Here is a 16354-nt window from a genome sequence, read left to right on the forward strand (position 1 = left end):
GTTTGATCAAAGGGTATTAGTATTCTACTGATAAATCCAATGGCTAAAAACAATAGAGGCCACCAAGGGATTATATTCTAAAGTATTCTAGCTCAATTATATATATATATATATATATATTAATATATATTATATATATATGACGTCGTTACATATACTTTCGAAAGTACCTGAACTCCGTGCTTGTAAGTTTGTTTCATGATAAAGAATCGATTATTGATTCGCTACCTTAGTTAATCATCCTATTGGAACTAATCTTAGAACCAATTTATTAATTTTTTGCATTCAATTCTTACTAACGATTAAAAGGTCCAAAATGACTATTTTATACCGACCGGACTTCGAATGTTTTTTACGTTCAAACGGATCGATTCGTCAATTTGAACTCTAATCATCGAAAACATTGTATCAAAACGCTCTTAACATACCGATAGTATTCTAGCTCAACTTTAATATATATATATATAAATATATATATACTATATATATATATTTATACTACTATATAAAATACAACATACTGCTAAAAGAATAATTTATTATCATTTGATTTTTTTAAAATAATTTTTTAATGATTTTTCAATTTTATAATATAAAAAAAGTGTTTTTATTTTTTAATTTTTTTATCAGAAATAAAACTGCAAAAAAGAATAATTCTCTTAAAAAAAAAACTTATTTTTTGAAAAATAATATTTCATGTCTTTCAAAAAAACCAAATAGCTCCTAATAAAATAAAAAAATAAAATAATAATATATAAATAACACATTTCAACACATTGACATACTACCAAATTTACTAATTTAACTATTGCGTTAAAGAGCAATCCACATAGAAGGAAGTCAACTAAAACACAGCTAAAAGCAGATGCAGATAATAATCCAACACATTTATTTGTCAAAATTTTCATTAATCTTTATCTTTATGAGGATTAAGGCTATAGGCTATAAGAATAAAGGACTATACTGATATATATATATATATATATATATATATATATATGCCGTTCATAAGAATATCTATTTGCCGGCATATAATAGTATGAATTTTTTTAAAAATTTAGCATTAATATATTTTAATTGATTATTATATATCTTTATCAAATATTTTATACTTTATTGATGTAACTACTTTTTGAACCAATCTGTATGATAAGCACGTGATTTATATCGTGTTAATATTTTGTTCGCGCAATAAGCGCGATTCGATCTTTCTCTTTTCTTTTTTTAAAACATGCTCTTGACTAAGCACAAGACCTCACTAGGGCACATCAAAAAAGGCTCTTTCATACCATACTAAATTTGTCGATCGAAATCGCATTACTTCAAATGACAAAGTATTAACCAAAAATGCTAAACAATAAAGAAGCGATTATAGCCGAACAAAATTGCACCAAAGTTTTGGAGATGTTTAAAAATAGACCTTCATAATACACAAGATTACAACAAATTTGATGATGTTTCTGACGGGAAAACGGAGTTATTGAATGATACATCAAGCAGGTTTTCCTAACAAAAACCTGCAACTAACAATGGTACACAACTTTTAAGGAAAAGCACTTATCTGCTTATTGTTCTCGGATAAATCAAATTGATCTTCCATTTTCCTTTTCCGCATCCTAACTAGAGAAATCCTGACATCAAGTATACAAATCATTAAACAGCAACAGCGGGCTTTAGTAGATTAATGACTTCCTTTATCTTCTCCGTAGCTGCTTGAAGTGTAGATAGGGACGCGGCGTAGGAAATACGAATGCACTTATCATCCCCAAATGCGTCTCCCGGAACAAGCGCGACCTGTCAACACAAGAAATAGTAATGAACTAATGCCTCTTTTGTCCTGGCTTCTAAAACAGCTTCTCTATGTCAAGAACAAGCAGCCACATATTTGGCCGCCAAAAAGTTTGATGCTTTCACCGAGAAGCTAGAATGGCCTATTGTGCCCCAAAAATCAAAATCTCTGGTTAGAGCTGCTGATTTGTTAAGAAGCTGTACTCGATGAGTATAGCACTTCTGGAGGAGGTTCAACCAGGCCAGACAGGCCCATGCCCAATAGGAGAATTTTGCGATTCGTGGATTAGATTGCAAGGTAAATTTGTGTCTTAAATCCTTCTTACCTGTGCTTTGTCCAAGAGGAAACGACAAAGGGATTCCGAGTCCTTAATAATGCCAAACCCTTCAACTTCAGATCCGTAAAAGGAGCTAAAATCCACAAACAAATAAAAGGCACCCTGCAATCGGATAGCAATTAGGTTATCAACTTTATGAAGGCCAAAGATTTTTTGGGTTAATAACAAATTTAGTTCCTAGAGTTTGATCCAGGATCAGATTTCACATTCGATTTGGTCCTCAAAGGTTCAATTGCAACAATTTAGTCCCTGAAGTTTAACCCTGATTTTCACTTTCATTCTCAGAGTCTCAACTTCGTCCCTAAAATTTTGACCTAGATTTCAATTTTCTAGAAGGACTTAATCTAACATACAATTGTTACGTTACAATTGAAACTTTGAGAACACAATTGAAATCTGGCTCGAACTTCAAAAATCAAATTTGCAATTAAACCCAAGATTTGATTAACTAATGATATGAATAATGTTACAATAGATTACCTGGGGCTCTGATATTTTCACACCAGGAATTTCCTTAAAACTTTTAACCAAGAAATCTCGGCGCTCCTGGAACGCTTTCACCATGGTTGAAACTGCTTCACCCCCGGCATAACCTAAATTTAAGGCCGCCAGTCCGGCGTTCTGAGAAATGCTACTAGCTCCTGAAGTGGACTGCAAGAAAGAAATAAAGTTCTGGCAATCAACTAGAAGTGCAGAGAAGCCAAAGCAATGGGGGGAAAAAAAATCACTTTACGATCACCAAAGTCTTCAACAGATATTAAGCTTTTATTGGAAAAATATTTTATATACGTACCTGGCTTTGGATCTTCCCACAAGCTGCTACAAAGTGCTTAGGGCATGCAAGGTATCCGAGTCGCCAACCAGTCATCGCAAAAGCCTGTGAACATAAAAGCATAGATGTTTTCAGCATGTACAGAACCCAAAATCACGATCTCAGCTCTATTCAATCAAATTGTAGAGTTTGATTTGATTTAGTAATTCGGAATGTCAAATTGCAACTAAGAGGGAAAGGTATGTCAAAGTTCAACCAAATACCAATAAAATTATCGATCTATCACTTTCCACTTACAATGGATCAATTCACTGAAGCGTTTTTTTTTTTTTACCTGGCATAAAATATATTTTACATGAAATTACCTTAGAAAATCCATTTACAGTCAAAGTTCTTTCCCACATTCCGGGGAGTGAGGCAAAGCTTGTATGTTTTGCTGGTGGATAAATAATATGCTCGTAAATCTCATCAGATAACACCTAAAAAGCAAATAGCTATATGTTAGACAGGAAACAAATATCTAAAATATTCTGTTTATTCTGGTGAACAATGATTTTATAATTCATCTTTGAAAAACTTACAAGAAGCCTCGGATGCTCCCTAACTATATCAGCTATCTCTTCGAGCAACTCCTTAGGATAAACAGACCCGGTGGGATTGGATGGTGAACAAATGATCAGCAGCCTTGATCTCTCATTAATTTTCGAAGCAAGGAACTCTGGTTTTAAAAGGAAATTATCCGATATATCTGTTGGAAGAATAACTGGCGTTGCATCAGCCAACCTAGCCATCTCAGGATAGCTGACCCAATACGGTGCAGGAATTAGAACCTAGAAAGAAAAGCCACAAATATTTCATCTAAGTTAAAATGGAAGAGAGCCCTCTAATTGATAAAGCAGGAAAGTTCTTAAATGGCATGTTACAGAAATGGTTTCTTATGCTTTTAGAGGAATTGGTTGCTTCACATGGTGTCAAAATAGATGATCTTGTGTTAAAAACCCACTAGTCCCATCTACCATTTACTTCAAGTAAACTTCTATCCATGCCTTCGACTTATAAAAGTCTCGAGGCCAGAGGTTAACATAACGAAATCCTTATATGTTGTTATTTTGCAGAGGAGGAGCTTCACCTCGTCACCAGGTGAACAAACCGCGAGCACGGCTTGCATGATACACTGTTTAGCTCCATTACTGACCAGAATCTGATCTGGAGTATGCGACAACCCATTCTCCTCTGCCATTACAAAAGAAGAGAATTTTCCATTAATGTATCCACAATTACACACACACACACACACACACACACACACAAAAGAAGAAACCTGTCATCTAATACCAAAATAATAACAAATTGAATTACCGAAAAGCTTATGACAAATAGCTTTCCTCAGCTCCAACGTGCCGGCATTGGGAGTGTACCTCGTGTGACCTTGCCGAATAGCATTAATACCAGCCTGAGACAAATCCAAAGATCAAAACTTGATGAATTACGACAAAAAACAAACCAAAGAAAAGGGCTTTTACTACCAAACAAACCGCTTAAACTACAAGTTCTTGTATAAACCTACTACAGTGGATACTTACGTCTACGCGCTCTAATTAACAGTTAATAGCAAAATAAACACCTTAATTCCAATATTTACTTATAAGAGTTGTAATGATAAAAATGTCCAACCTTTACTAAGAGTCTAGCATTAATAGAGTCGGGGAAAAAAGAGAAAAAAGAAAAACTCAACTGTTAGGTGCCCTGTAAACATTGTTTAAGGATTCTACAATGGTCATTTTGGAGGTTTCAATGAAGCTGTTCATGTTTCTACCAAAAAAGGAAAAAAGTTAAGCAACTGGGCATAAAATCATATATTGGTTTATTTCTAAAGTTACAGGCACAAACACAAATATAAAGCCATATCCATGCAAACATCTACATATAGATGGGCATACATACATATATATATNATCCCATTTTTCCCTCAATTACGATCGAAACCACGCACAAGTGGGCGAGATCCACCACCTCGGCAATGGCGGCGGGGGTGTCGAAATCGGGCTCTCCGGCGGCGAGCCGGATGACGGGGACCCCGGCCTGGACGAGCGCCGTGGCCTGGTCGGTGATCGCCATCGTCTTCGAGGGCTTGAGCGAGCTCACCCGCGGACTGATCGACACATCCAGATCCGCACCCACGGCCGCCATTGGTGGATCCGGCGGCGTAGACTCCGATCTCGCCCTCAACACGATCTTTCTAGGGTTCCCACTCGTACCCCACGATCTACGACATCCTGCAACAATTAGAGGCTAAAGCGACGCGGAGGAGAGAGGGGAAGAAGCGATTTTTACCTGGGGAAGGAGATGGATTTGGGGGGGAGGGGATTGGAGAGTGTGGAGTGGAGTGGGGACGAGGGTTTAGAGGAGGAGGAGGAGGGGAGGAGGAGAGAGAGAGGGGTCGCCATTAGTGGAGGGGTTTCGAGGTTTTTGGTGGTGTTGGTGAGGGAGAGTGGAGGGGGAGGAACAATTGCGCACTAGTGCACTTGCAATATATTTGGGTGAAAAATGTAAACGAGACCCCTCAACTATAGCTTCTTCTGAACAAGAGCCCTCCAATTATTATTACAAATTTTTTGTAAAAATATATAGAACTTATCTACACCATGAACAATATTAAATTTACTATCTAATATTTCAAAATTTTAATTTTTACTATTTAATATTTTAATCAATAGTACTTTAAATTTTAAATTAACCTTTTAGCCAACTGATGTATCTTGAGAAAATTATAAATAACTGAAATATTTCTTTAAATTCTAAAATAATATCTTGCAAAAATACCTCTCCATTAGATTTTTATCAGTAATTTTGTAAAAATTCTACTTTTCGTGGTCGTTTCAAATAATCATGCTACAAGAAAAAAAAAAAAAAAAAACCGTGTGCTAAATTACAGCCTATTTTGAATTATAATTCTATAACAATCTCAATAAATCACATCATATTTTTTTATTATTTATTATTTTTTTAACTAAAAATCTAAAGAGGTTAGTAAATGGCTAGATGCTCAACACTCTTGATAAGGAGTTAAATATGCAAATTAATATTAGGATAAGCATGATTTCTCAAAAAAAAAATATAGGATAAGCATGTAGTGTAAAAAAAAGAGAAAAAAAAAAAAAAAAGAAGAGAAAGAGATAGAATTTAATTGATAGATAATAATATATTAATGAAAGAATATTTTATAAATTTAAAAGAATATATAGATTATTTAAAATTTTAAAAAATATATTAGTTATTTATATTATTTTAAGAAGATATATTAGTATTTATTTTTTATTTTGGCAGTCCTTTAACTTCTATTTTTAAAAAATAAAATAACTTTATATTTAATTAAGAGAAATATTTTATTATAATTTTTATTGCTGTATTATTTATTAGCATATAATTAATTATATCTTTTACTCGCTATAAAATATTTTAGGATTAATTTCATACATATCTCTACAAAAATAATGAATTGCAAATATATTCCTACAAAGATAAATTTTCATATATTGTCCCTATAAAAATTTTAATATTTTCAAATATATTCATCTGGTTTGTTACCGTTAAAGTACTGTTTATTTTATAAGTAAAATGACCTTTTAGCATCACAAATATGTCCCTCTAAAAGTCTCAACTGTTAATTGAACATGGATAAAAAGGTCAATTCATCTTATTAACTAAGTAGGATTAAGTATTTTATCTATAATTAACTAATTTTTTCTAATGGATCTTAATGACAGAGATATATTTGAAAATATTTGAATTTTTGTTGGGACAACATATAAAGAAACTTTATAAGGATAAATTTGTAATTTACTATGTTTGCAGGGACCTATATGAAATTAACCCAATAATTTAAATTATTTAATTTAATCACTATAGCCAAAAAAAAATTGAGAAGCGTGTTTCACAATAGTATATAGTTGAGGGGGATCTCCGTACATTTTCACCGAACTTTTCTCCTCCAAAAAGCTTTCGATCCCGATCTCTCTCTCTCTCTCTCTCTCTCTCTCTCTCTACCGATCTCGCCATGGACGATCTTAAGGCGGCGTTGAAGGATCACGCGGATCTCGTCGCCGGGCTCTTCGAGAACCTCTCCGCGGAGCTCCGCAGCGGATTCGGCCCCGCGGTCGACAACTTCGTGGGGTTCTTCCACGCGATTGATTGGAAGGTCGCTCCTCTTTAACCCCAAACCCTAATCTGTTTGATGATCAAAACCCTAGTAAATCCTCTTTCTTTTGATGTTCTCTTGAGTTGTTACTAGCAAGAGAGATCCAACTTTGAGTAGCTTTCTGATTAGTTGCTATAGTTTGAGTTTTATCAGCCAAAAAGATCGAAATGTGTAGCTTTTTGGTTAGTTGGTGTAGCTAGATCTGTAAGTGTTCTTTTGAGTTTTATCAGCAAAAAAGATCCAAATTTGAGTAGCTTTTTTATTAGTTGCTGTAGTTTGATCTTTTGAGTTTTATCAGCAAAAAAGATCGAAATTTGTGTAGCTTTTTAATCAGTTGGTATAGTTTGATCTGTGGGTGTTCTTTTGAGTTTTATCAGCAAAAAAAGGTCAAATTTTGTGTAGCTTTTTGATTAGTTGCTATAGTTTGATCTGTGGGAGAAATTAAATTGTTGATGAAAATGTAAGGAGAATCTCTAGAACCCCAAAAGTTTTCTTTCACATCTCCTCAATCTTAAATGCTTTATTTTAATTTATTCTCATCAAATAAAAGGCGGGGATTTCGTGAAATTTAACTGCGATTTCAATAAAGTTGATGGCTTTATCCGAATTTTTGCTGATCACAATGTTGGTTCTATAAATGGTTAACATCCGATAGCTAATAAACTCATTATTTTTGATGAAACACCAATTCAAATTATTGATTAAAGTAATTCAAATTAACATACTTTGAAGAATAGAGGGTTTCAGTACCTGAGGTGATCTCCATGCAATTTCACCTAAATTTTTCCCTAGAAAGTTGGTAATTAGAGCTTTATACTTCTCAGAATGATCGTTTTTATGTCGATTTTCGCTGCTGGACAGGTTTTTACACCTAATCTTGTTGTTTTATCTCTGATCTCTATGGTAAAGTGGTAAATTTAGGGAATGTAGCTAATTAACAAGTAAAGATAATAACGTGGAATGTGGCATGGAGAATTGTGTCAAGATAAGAGAAATTGCATGAACAATATCTGTGATGAAACCCCAATATGTTTGAAACTCTAGGATTTGTATGTCCAACCATACATTTCACCTTTCCACAGAAGAAAAGGGCTTATACATGAATTAATCCGTATTGTTGGACTTCCCCTCCGTTCCTTAAGCCTCAGGATTTAAGTCTCGAAAGAGGTTCACTACTAGTAGGTACACTAGGGACTTGGTGCTAAAATTTAGTAGATATGATGTGATGGATAGGTGTTGGTCTACATAGGTTCTTGTGAACAACTCTGGAAGTAATTAACTATGAGTTACTTTTGTGATTGACATTCTCAAGTAATGATAGTTGATGAATGACAAAGAGGCAAAGTCTAGTTCTTTCTTATGCAAGGAACATTCTGATCTATTAGAGTAGCATGACCCTTTTGTTTTGTCGATGATTTATAAACATGACAGAGGGTTGCTTTGGTAGGCTCCCCATGCAGAGCCCAAAACAGCATTTAGTTATGGAAAGGTATTTTAAGATTGTAAGCTTATTTTTGGCAAGTATCTAAATTCTTCAAGCGTGTATCCGTTCTTGTATCAGATACTACTTGCAGTCACATCCATGTATGTTGAATACTTCTTATCTCTCTGATATATGTAATGAATAAAGCTGGAAATTTGTTGCAATACTTTTGAGATATTCAGTATAGTCTGTCGATTTTTGGTGGAGAGAGGGTGCAATAAGGGTAGCCACTGATGATGATTTGCCTCGTGAAGATAAGTAAAATAGTGGATTATTGCTATCTTTGATACGATTGGGCCAAGAATTTTCTTTCAGGCGTGATAATCCATCTTAGATGCTATTTTGTGCGTTATGTTTTTGTATATATGACATGAGGCCCATATTTGGATTTCATGTTGGAGAGAAAACTTTTACAATATGCAACTTATAACAAGAAAGCCATGAAAGATAAGGTCTATTAGATCATCGGACCATTTGTTACATGTCTGTAAGTAGAGCTTGTGAGTCATGGATTTCATTTGATATCATGTAGCTCTGGACTGTGTTCAAGTTTTTTATTATTTTCAATGAAGCTGATACTGTTTGTCTTTCGTAATGCCTTTTACTCTTGTTTTCATAATAGAAAGTCTATTATTCTTCAAGTCTGTGAATTTACTTTTCAATGAACACTCCCTATCATTTGACATCTTCACTTTTGCATGTGTAGGAGCCTTGGTTAATCGGCCTATTAGCCTTCCATGTGCTTTTGCTACTGGCAACTATCATCACGAGGAAGCATGTGAACTTCCAGCTCTTCTTGTCGATTCTAGCATGTAAGTTCGTTTTCTCCTTTCACACCGACTACAGCGCTGAATTTATTAGTTTAGTTTAAGCACATTTTTTCATAGTCCTTTATTTCTTGTTTTCAGTATCATACTGTATACTTTTAGCACCTCATCCTGTTATTACTTGATGCTCAATTAAATATTGGTCAAGCAGTACAAGTTAAACCGAACAGGTTATCAGTGCATGATCAGTTTGGTGGAATCGGAAGCTGTTCTTTCAAAGCACTTTTCAGTGGGTTAAATCCATTCGAAACATTAAAATCAGAAAACATTTTGCCAATGACATTGTTTATGCCTTAGATACTTAAGAGCTAAGATGCTCATTGTTTGATTGTTTTTCGGTTGTATATATCCTCATAATTTATCAATACCGTAGCTTAATTGGGCCGTTATTTGATAGAAAAGACTCACCTAGTGAATTCGAAAAGGAATGGGATGTGATTGCTGCTTAAGATTAACGGTGCAAATTGTAGATGACCCTCCATAAAACCCTTTGGTCTTTCATGTGGGCAACATCTTAACCCTCATAATAATCTGGTTATGAGGGTCCATGACTGAACTTCATTACCTCCATCCATTAGTGCTAAATTATAGAATTATGTTTCTCTTAAGAGTGTTTAAGCGCTACTATGTTTCTAGTCTTCAACGGTAGACTGGCGCAAGACTAATAATACGAGGCTTTTCTGCGTTCATACCCCTTTAAATATACGAAATTGCTTAAGCACCCATGCAGAGTCCATATTTGTGCATTGTTATCTGAAAACCTTGGTTATTTGCGCCCATTTTGTATCTATGCGAAAACCATTTTGTATGGATATACTAATGCATGAGTGCGAATAATCAAAATTTTTCACGTGGTCGCTTGCTAGTACTAATTCTGTTGGGTTATTTGTGCAATTTTCTTTATTTGATAGGCGTACATTGCGGGTAAAAAAAAAAAAAAAAAAAACTAACAAATTTAATTAATTCTTTAACCAAACTCTTATGCAGTTTCCGGTGTCTATCTTGCTGAGAGGATTAATACTCTTCTGGGAGAGCACTGGAAGAGCTTCGCGAGCCAAAATTACTTCGACCCGCAAGGCCTTTTCATTTCAGTGCTCTGGTCCGGCCCGCTTCTTCTCATAGCCATACTTATTGTGGTCAGTAACAATGTACCTTTGCTCGATTCCAGATTTATTTGCAAGTTCTTTTCCCATTTTTCTCAAATTCTTTTCCTATTTTTCCCAGGTGAACACTCTCATCACACTCTGCGTACTCATCGTAAAATGGAAAAGAGCAGAACTCAGGCATCGCGCGCGGCTCGCTCGTGGCAAGCAGGATTGATATATATACTTGTGTGCTATACTTGCAATCCAAATTAAACTCATCAGCTGTGGGGTTTATTATCACTCATCTAGGAATTTTGATTCTAGGGCAAATTTTGATATGTTAGGTGGGTCTTTTATCTGTAAGTCCCAGGCAGCGGCGCAGGGGATAGGTAACTTCATATGAGATTTGGATTAACTTTATTCATTTCATGTTGCTTTTTGAGATTTTGAGATACTTTGTAAAATTATTCGTTTAGTTTTGATAGAAGATAGAATCCAATACATTAACTTTACTAAACAAGCGGAATTTTTTACCGGAAATTTTCGTGATTCTTGTCAGATTTGTTATCTGAAACATCTGCTGTGGGCAATTCTTTGAGTATTTTTTTTTGTTTGAGTACATAATTATGTTGGCACTTTGTAATATGAATGGTTTGATCCAACAATTTACCAACATATCAATCAATCCTAATTTAACTTCATCTTCCCTTTTTTTAATTATTATTTTTTTTTAAGATTGTCTTTAGCATCATGGGTTTTAATTGAAATACATTTCTGATGCCTCTGATTGTCACAATTGCTGATGATCATTTCCTTTTTTTGCCTTATGTGTCATTTGCTTCACCAGTATTGGAACCCCTAATTTAAATTTGAGGTCAAAATTTTAAAATTTAATCCCTTCAAAATGAAGCCAGTAAATAGAACTGAAATAAGTAGATTGAAAACAAACAAACCCAACTTTATTTCAGATGATTATTTGCATCACCCAATCGCATATATGAAAATGAAATGTGAACACAATAAATTGCAAGTAGATCAAATTCACACACTTGAGATTCCTATGCTTTTTTATATTCTATTGTACTTGTGATACAAATTTCTATGTAAGATCCATCTCAATCAATGAGCTTATTTGGCCTTTACATCACCTGAACCCTAATATCAAATAAGAATATTTCTCCAATAATAATAATATTATTCATGCATGTAATTACTTGAAATGCACTTATATCAATAACTTTGTCCCCTAACTAAACTGCAAAGAATCATAATTATGTTGAAAAAAGTAATAACCATGTGATCATCTGTAGATCAAGTACCCTAAATATTAAACTCTAATGAACTCAATCCACATAATAACAGTAGCTGTGGAATCCTCATGAAGAGAATTTATATCATAGTTTTGTTCCCCACAAGCATACATAATCCACCAAAAAAAAAAAAAAAAAAACTGAAACATATCATAAGATAAATAAGTAGAGGATATTATTGAGCTACGATAACAAAAATACACGACCAAAGAAAGAGTATCGATTAAACATGAACGAAAATCACATAACATACTCCCAAAACATGAATGCGGCGCTGCGCGCATTGCGACTTTTCATCATCATCACTAGCTTTCTCCATTTCGTTGAGTAAAACTGCACGAGCCCGACGGCAGAAAGGAGAAAGGGTTTTCTGCGACGTCAAATGCCGGCCGAGGAAAATCGTCGAGCACGCCAAAGTTACACGAATCGAAGTTCATCGGCGAAAAGTACCCGCGGCTATCGTCAACTCCTTTAATATCAATGCTATTGATATCGTCCGACGTGCTCGAAGGGAAGCCGTAGGAGCTCATATTTCCACCCAAACCGTTCACCGCTTCACCGCCACGCGATAGCTCGGGTGTGTTATTACTATTATTATTATTGGGCGTTTTGACATCGTCAATGGGGAGGTCAACGGGGAGGGCGGGAGTGTGGCCTTGAAACAGCGCGACGTGTCCGAACAGCTTATCCTTTCTCGAAAACGTCGTCCCGCACGAGCACAGCCACTTGTCACGCCCGCAGTGCTTCTCGTGGGTCTTGAGATCCGCGATGACCGAGAACTTCTTCGTGTTGCATCGGCTGCAAATGTAGCTCTTGTCGCAATGGCTCCTCTTGTAGTGGTTCTTCACGCACAGGATCGTCTTTAACGGTTGGAACTTCTTGTGCTCCTTGTTCCGCTTGCACCCGGCGAAGGGGCACGAGTACCGCCGGACGAGCGCGGGTTCCGAGGCGGGGCCCCTCGCAGGCTTGGCGAGGGCCGCGGGGGTCTTGTACTCATCCCCGTGGCCCCTCATATGCATTCTCAAGTTCGCGTCTCGCTTGAACCCCTTGCCGCAGATCGAGCAAAAGTGAGTGTGGGGCGCCAAGATCTCTTCCTTCTCGAGCTGAAGCACTTCGTAGGAGCCCGGCGGAAGGTTCTCCCCGTCCGCGGCACCGCCATCGTCGCTCTCTTTCAAATCGTGATCGTCGATCGGAATCCGCTCATCAGCCCCGCCAGCCCTGCCGGCATCCAAGCATTTGAGCATCAGCTCATCGCTGTCCTCGCCAGAAGCGCTCAAGCTCTTGATCAGCTCCTCGTACTCGGAACCCTTGTTCATTTCGGGGGTTACGACCTCATTCCTTTGCTGATTAGTGTTGAGGTTAGGATTCGAGCCAAAGGCGGCCGTGGGAGCACCGAGCATAGGATTAGTCGAGAGGAGCGAGTTCTTGATCGACGGGAGGAGAGTCCCCGCGGTCGAGATCAATTGAATTATGATGCAAGTTAGGTCCGCGGTCACGAGCTGTTGCTGGGCTGCGAGCTCGCCAGCGCGGTTCGAGAACTGGCCCTCCTGGCTAATGATCTGCCGGACGATGTCCTGCACTTGGTGGATCTTCTGCTCGAGGAAGGAGAGGTTGCTCAGCATCCCGCGTGGGTCCCAATCAAGAATCGGGGTGCTAACGGTCTGACTCGATTCGAGCGGATTCGTGATTTTCATTTTGTTATCGGGGTGGTAAGAAGGCAATGCCTGAGATTGCGTTTTCGGAGATTGCGCGAAGCCGTAAGCGAGATTCGCGGGATTGAAGTGGTTGCCCGGCATCAATGAGGAAGGTTTGGAAGAAGCTTCTGAAGTTCCTTTCAGCTTGTGATCCATTTTCTTATCCAATTTCTCTCTTCCGAGTTCGATTATTTCACAATAGTGTGTTGCCGAAATCCGAGAACCAATGGTTCTCAATCAAGATTTACTAAATAAAAACCTAAAGACAACAAAACAATTGTACAATTTACCATGATATGAAAAGCAAAAAAAAAAAGAATTCCAGTGCTGTAGCACGGGGTCGTACCAACACATATGCGCCAACACATAACGGTATGAAATATTTATTTTCTTTAGCAACAAAATATTCTAATTGCTTATTGTGTTTCTTTATCAATTCTTCTGGACCTTACTGAGTAAATACTTACTAATTAAAAGAAAAGAGAGTTTTGAGCTGCGTAATCGGCACGGGAACTGTATTGTGCCGATATCTTGTTGATACGATACGGCATGGTAGATACGACCCATGCCGATAGGCACTTATATCCTTGCGGAAAAAAAACATAACGTGAAAGAAAAAGAACAAAGGATGTAAATTTCATCTTAAAGAACTACTTTCTCTACATATTACCAACAAAAATAGAGAAACTGAGGCTCAATGCTCTCCTACATGATAACACTAAAACTCTTTGAATCATAAAGATCCTGAGAACCAGGGACCAAGAACAGCATGAAAGAAAAAGGATTATGGGTTTTATCTTTGAAGATCTTCAAAAGTGACACATACACTCAAAATATTTCCTTACAAGAGTAGTTATCACAACATTAAAGAATTACAAAAGTGCTTCTTTTGCTTTTGAGTAGTTTTCCGGCGGAAAAAGTATTTTTCGTCGGTTTGGTTCCTGTAAAAAAGTAGGTTTTACTGAACAGTTTTCTATGAATTTCCGAGGAACCAAACAAGCCCTAAGAAAGATATTCTCTGAGGTTTCAGCTAAAAAATTAGATGTAAAACTATTATAAGGAAACTAATAGATCTTAAACAACTACGCACAAAAAGGAGATTAAAATTACTGGAACATGTAGAAGAAGAAGAAGAAGAACACTGAAATAAGATAGGAATATATGCTAGATCACCCTCAAATTAAAGGCCATGATTTGAATTATCAACATTCAATTTAAAAGGAGAAGAGAGAAAAAAAGAAAAAAGAAATTTTTCATGGGTTGAAAGAGCTACTAGATCTTAAATTTTCTAGCTAAATTCAACTTTTTAAATCACCCAGAAGCAAAAGTAGGAAAATAAAGCAACAAAAAAAAAAAAATCTACTAAAAAAAAGAACAGTATTAATCATACAAAGAACAAGATGAACAAACAACACATGAAAAGGTGTCAAAAAAATAAATAAATAAATGTCAATCCTAAAAACTCCACCTTTTTGGCTAATTTATCCTTTAAAAAAAAAAAAAAACCCCATATTTTTCACAACCCAAATCTCACCCACACACATCACAGAACCAAAAACCCAAAAGAAAAAAAAAGAAAGAAGAACAAAAGGAACAAAACAAAGAGAAAACAACTTACAAAGATGGATCCAAGCCTCTTCGAGAGGAAATTGGACTCAAAGATTCCTCCTTTGATGGATTTATCATCAACCCAACTTGAACTTGATCTAAGATCCAAAAAAAATCTCTCCTTTGTGTTGCACCTCATATCCCCCATCCCCAAATTTGCTCCTTGTTTGACCTCTATAAAGCTTTTAATTGTTTACTAACCTCAAAAAAAAAACTTATTAATGCATTTATACCACTCCACTTCAATACACAGCCTTAAGCTGTTCTCACAGTGGTAGTATGAGACAAGGAAAAAAAAAGAAAAAAAAAAAGTGCTTGGACCCCCTCAAGTTATAGCTTATTCTGAAATGGGACCACTAATTATTTTAGTTTTCATTGAATCTGTGATTTTGTTAAGGATAAAATACAGAAAATTTTTTATATAAATATTTTGTTTTACGTTTGTTATTAATTTATAAAAATCTATATTTTACCTTCTTAAAATTTCGAGTTGATGCATTTAGGCCCTCTTCGTCAATGTTCTGTCACTATTCTATTTATTTTTATAATTATACCGAAAATATTCTTTAAAATGATAGAAATATATATATTAAATATTTATTTTTTCTTAAAAAATAAGTAAGGATAATTTGGTTATTTTATTTTCTCAACTAATGTTGTAACCCCTTGCAAATATTTTTGAAATTTTAAGAGGATAAAATATAGACTTTTAAAAATCAGGGAGAGAAAAATAAAATAAAAAGATAAAAAAAAAGTATTTACCGAGAAATTTTCCGAATTTTAGCCTTTTGTTAAATTTAATAGTCGGTGTATCTTTTAGCTTACAATTATGAAAAAAATAACTTATTTAAACTACATACCATTTTGCGTCGACTATTTAATCTTTTAAAATTTTATTTTTATCAATCGGTCTTTTAATTTGTTTGATTTTGGTCAATCAATAGCACATTAATTTTAAAATTTTGAATGTATATCATTTATCTTTACTGGTTTAGTTATCATCCTTAAGGCAATTCTCGTAATTAACTATAAGTTTTTGAAATAAACAATTGACTTAAATTTTGAAATATTGAATTTTCAACTCAAAATGATTCATAAATCAGATAAGTTGTTATCGATGAAGCATCTAATTTTAGTATAATTTCTAATTTAATAATTTCTTATATTTAGTGACTGGATTTTACATTTGAGCTAACAAAACATTGAACTTTTTTATGGTAACTAATTAATTTCAATATAGACCTTATGTTG

At 35.4% G+C, this 16354-nt stretch overlaps 3 protein-coding genes across 3 annotated transcripts; 1 reads left to right on the forward strand and 2 right to left on the reverse strand.

Moving 5' to 3' along the window:
* Nucleotides 1386-5411, reverse strand: LOC109719337 (bifunctional aspartate aminotransferase and glutamate/aspartate-prephenate aminotransferase-like). The gene is made up of 10 exons (XM_020245941.1): nt 5233-5411; nt 4912-5164; nt 4258-4351; nt 4028-4131; nt 3480-3728; nt 3264-3377; nt 2920-3003; nt 2607-2777; nt 2115-2228; nt 1386-1794 (listed from the first exon to the last, which is right to left on the reverse strand). Exons 1-10 carry the CDS (start codon nt 5343-5345, stop codon nt 1654-1656), a joined length of 1437 nt encoding a protein of 478 aa, XP_020101530.1. The 5' UTR covers nt 5346-5411; the 3' UTR covers nt 1386-1653.
* Nucleotides 6857-11067, forward strand: LOC109719975 (transmembrane protein 18). The gene is made up of 4 exons (XM_020246836.1): nt 6857-7096; nt 9286-9391; nt 10394-10542; nt 10631-11067. Exons 1-4 carry the CDS (start codon nt 6956-6958, stop codon nt 10724-10726), a joined length of 492 nt encoding a protein of 163 aa, XP_020102425.1. The 5' UTR covers nt 6857-6955; the 3' UTR covers nt 10727-11067.
* On the reverse strand, nt 11854-15328 carry LOC109712896 (zinc finger protein STOP1 homolog). The gene is made up of 2 exons (XM_020236703.1): nt 15114-15328; nt 11854-13754 (listed from the first exon to the last, which is right to left on the reverse strand). The coding sequence occupies exon 2, from the start codon at nt 13649-13651 to the stop codon at nt 12107-12109; it is 1545 nt and encodes a 514-aa protein (XP_020092292.1). The 5' UTR covers nt 13652-13754; nt 15114-15328; the 3' UTR covers nt 11854-12106.

This window comes from Ananas comosus, linkage group 1, assembly GCF_001540865.1.
Source record: "Ananas comosus cultivar F153 linkage group 1, ASM154086v1, whole genome shotgun sequence".
Taxonomy (NCBI): domain Eukaryota; kingdom Viridiplantae; phylum Streptophyta; class Magnoliopsida; order Poales; family Bromeliaceae; genus Ananas; species Ananas comosus.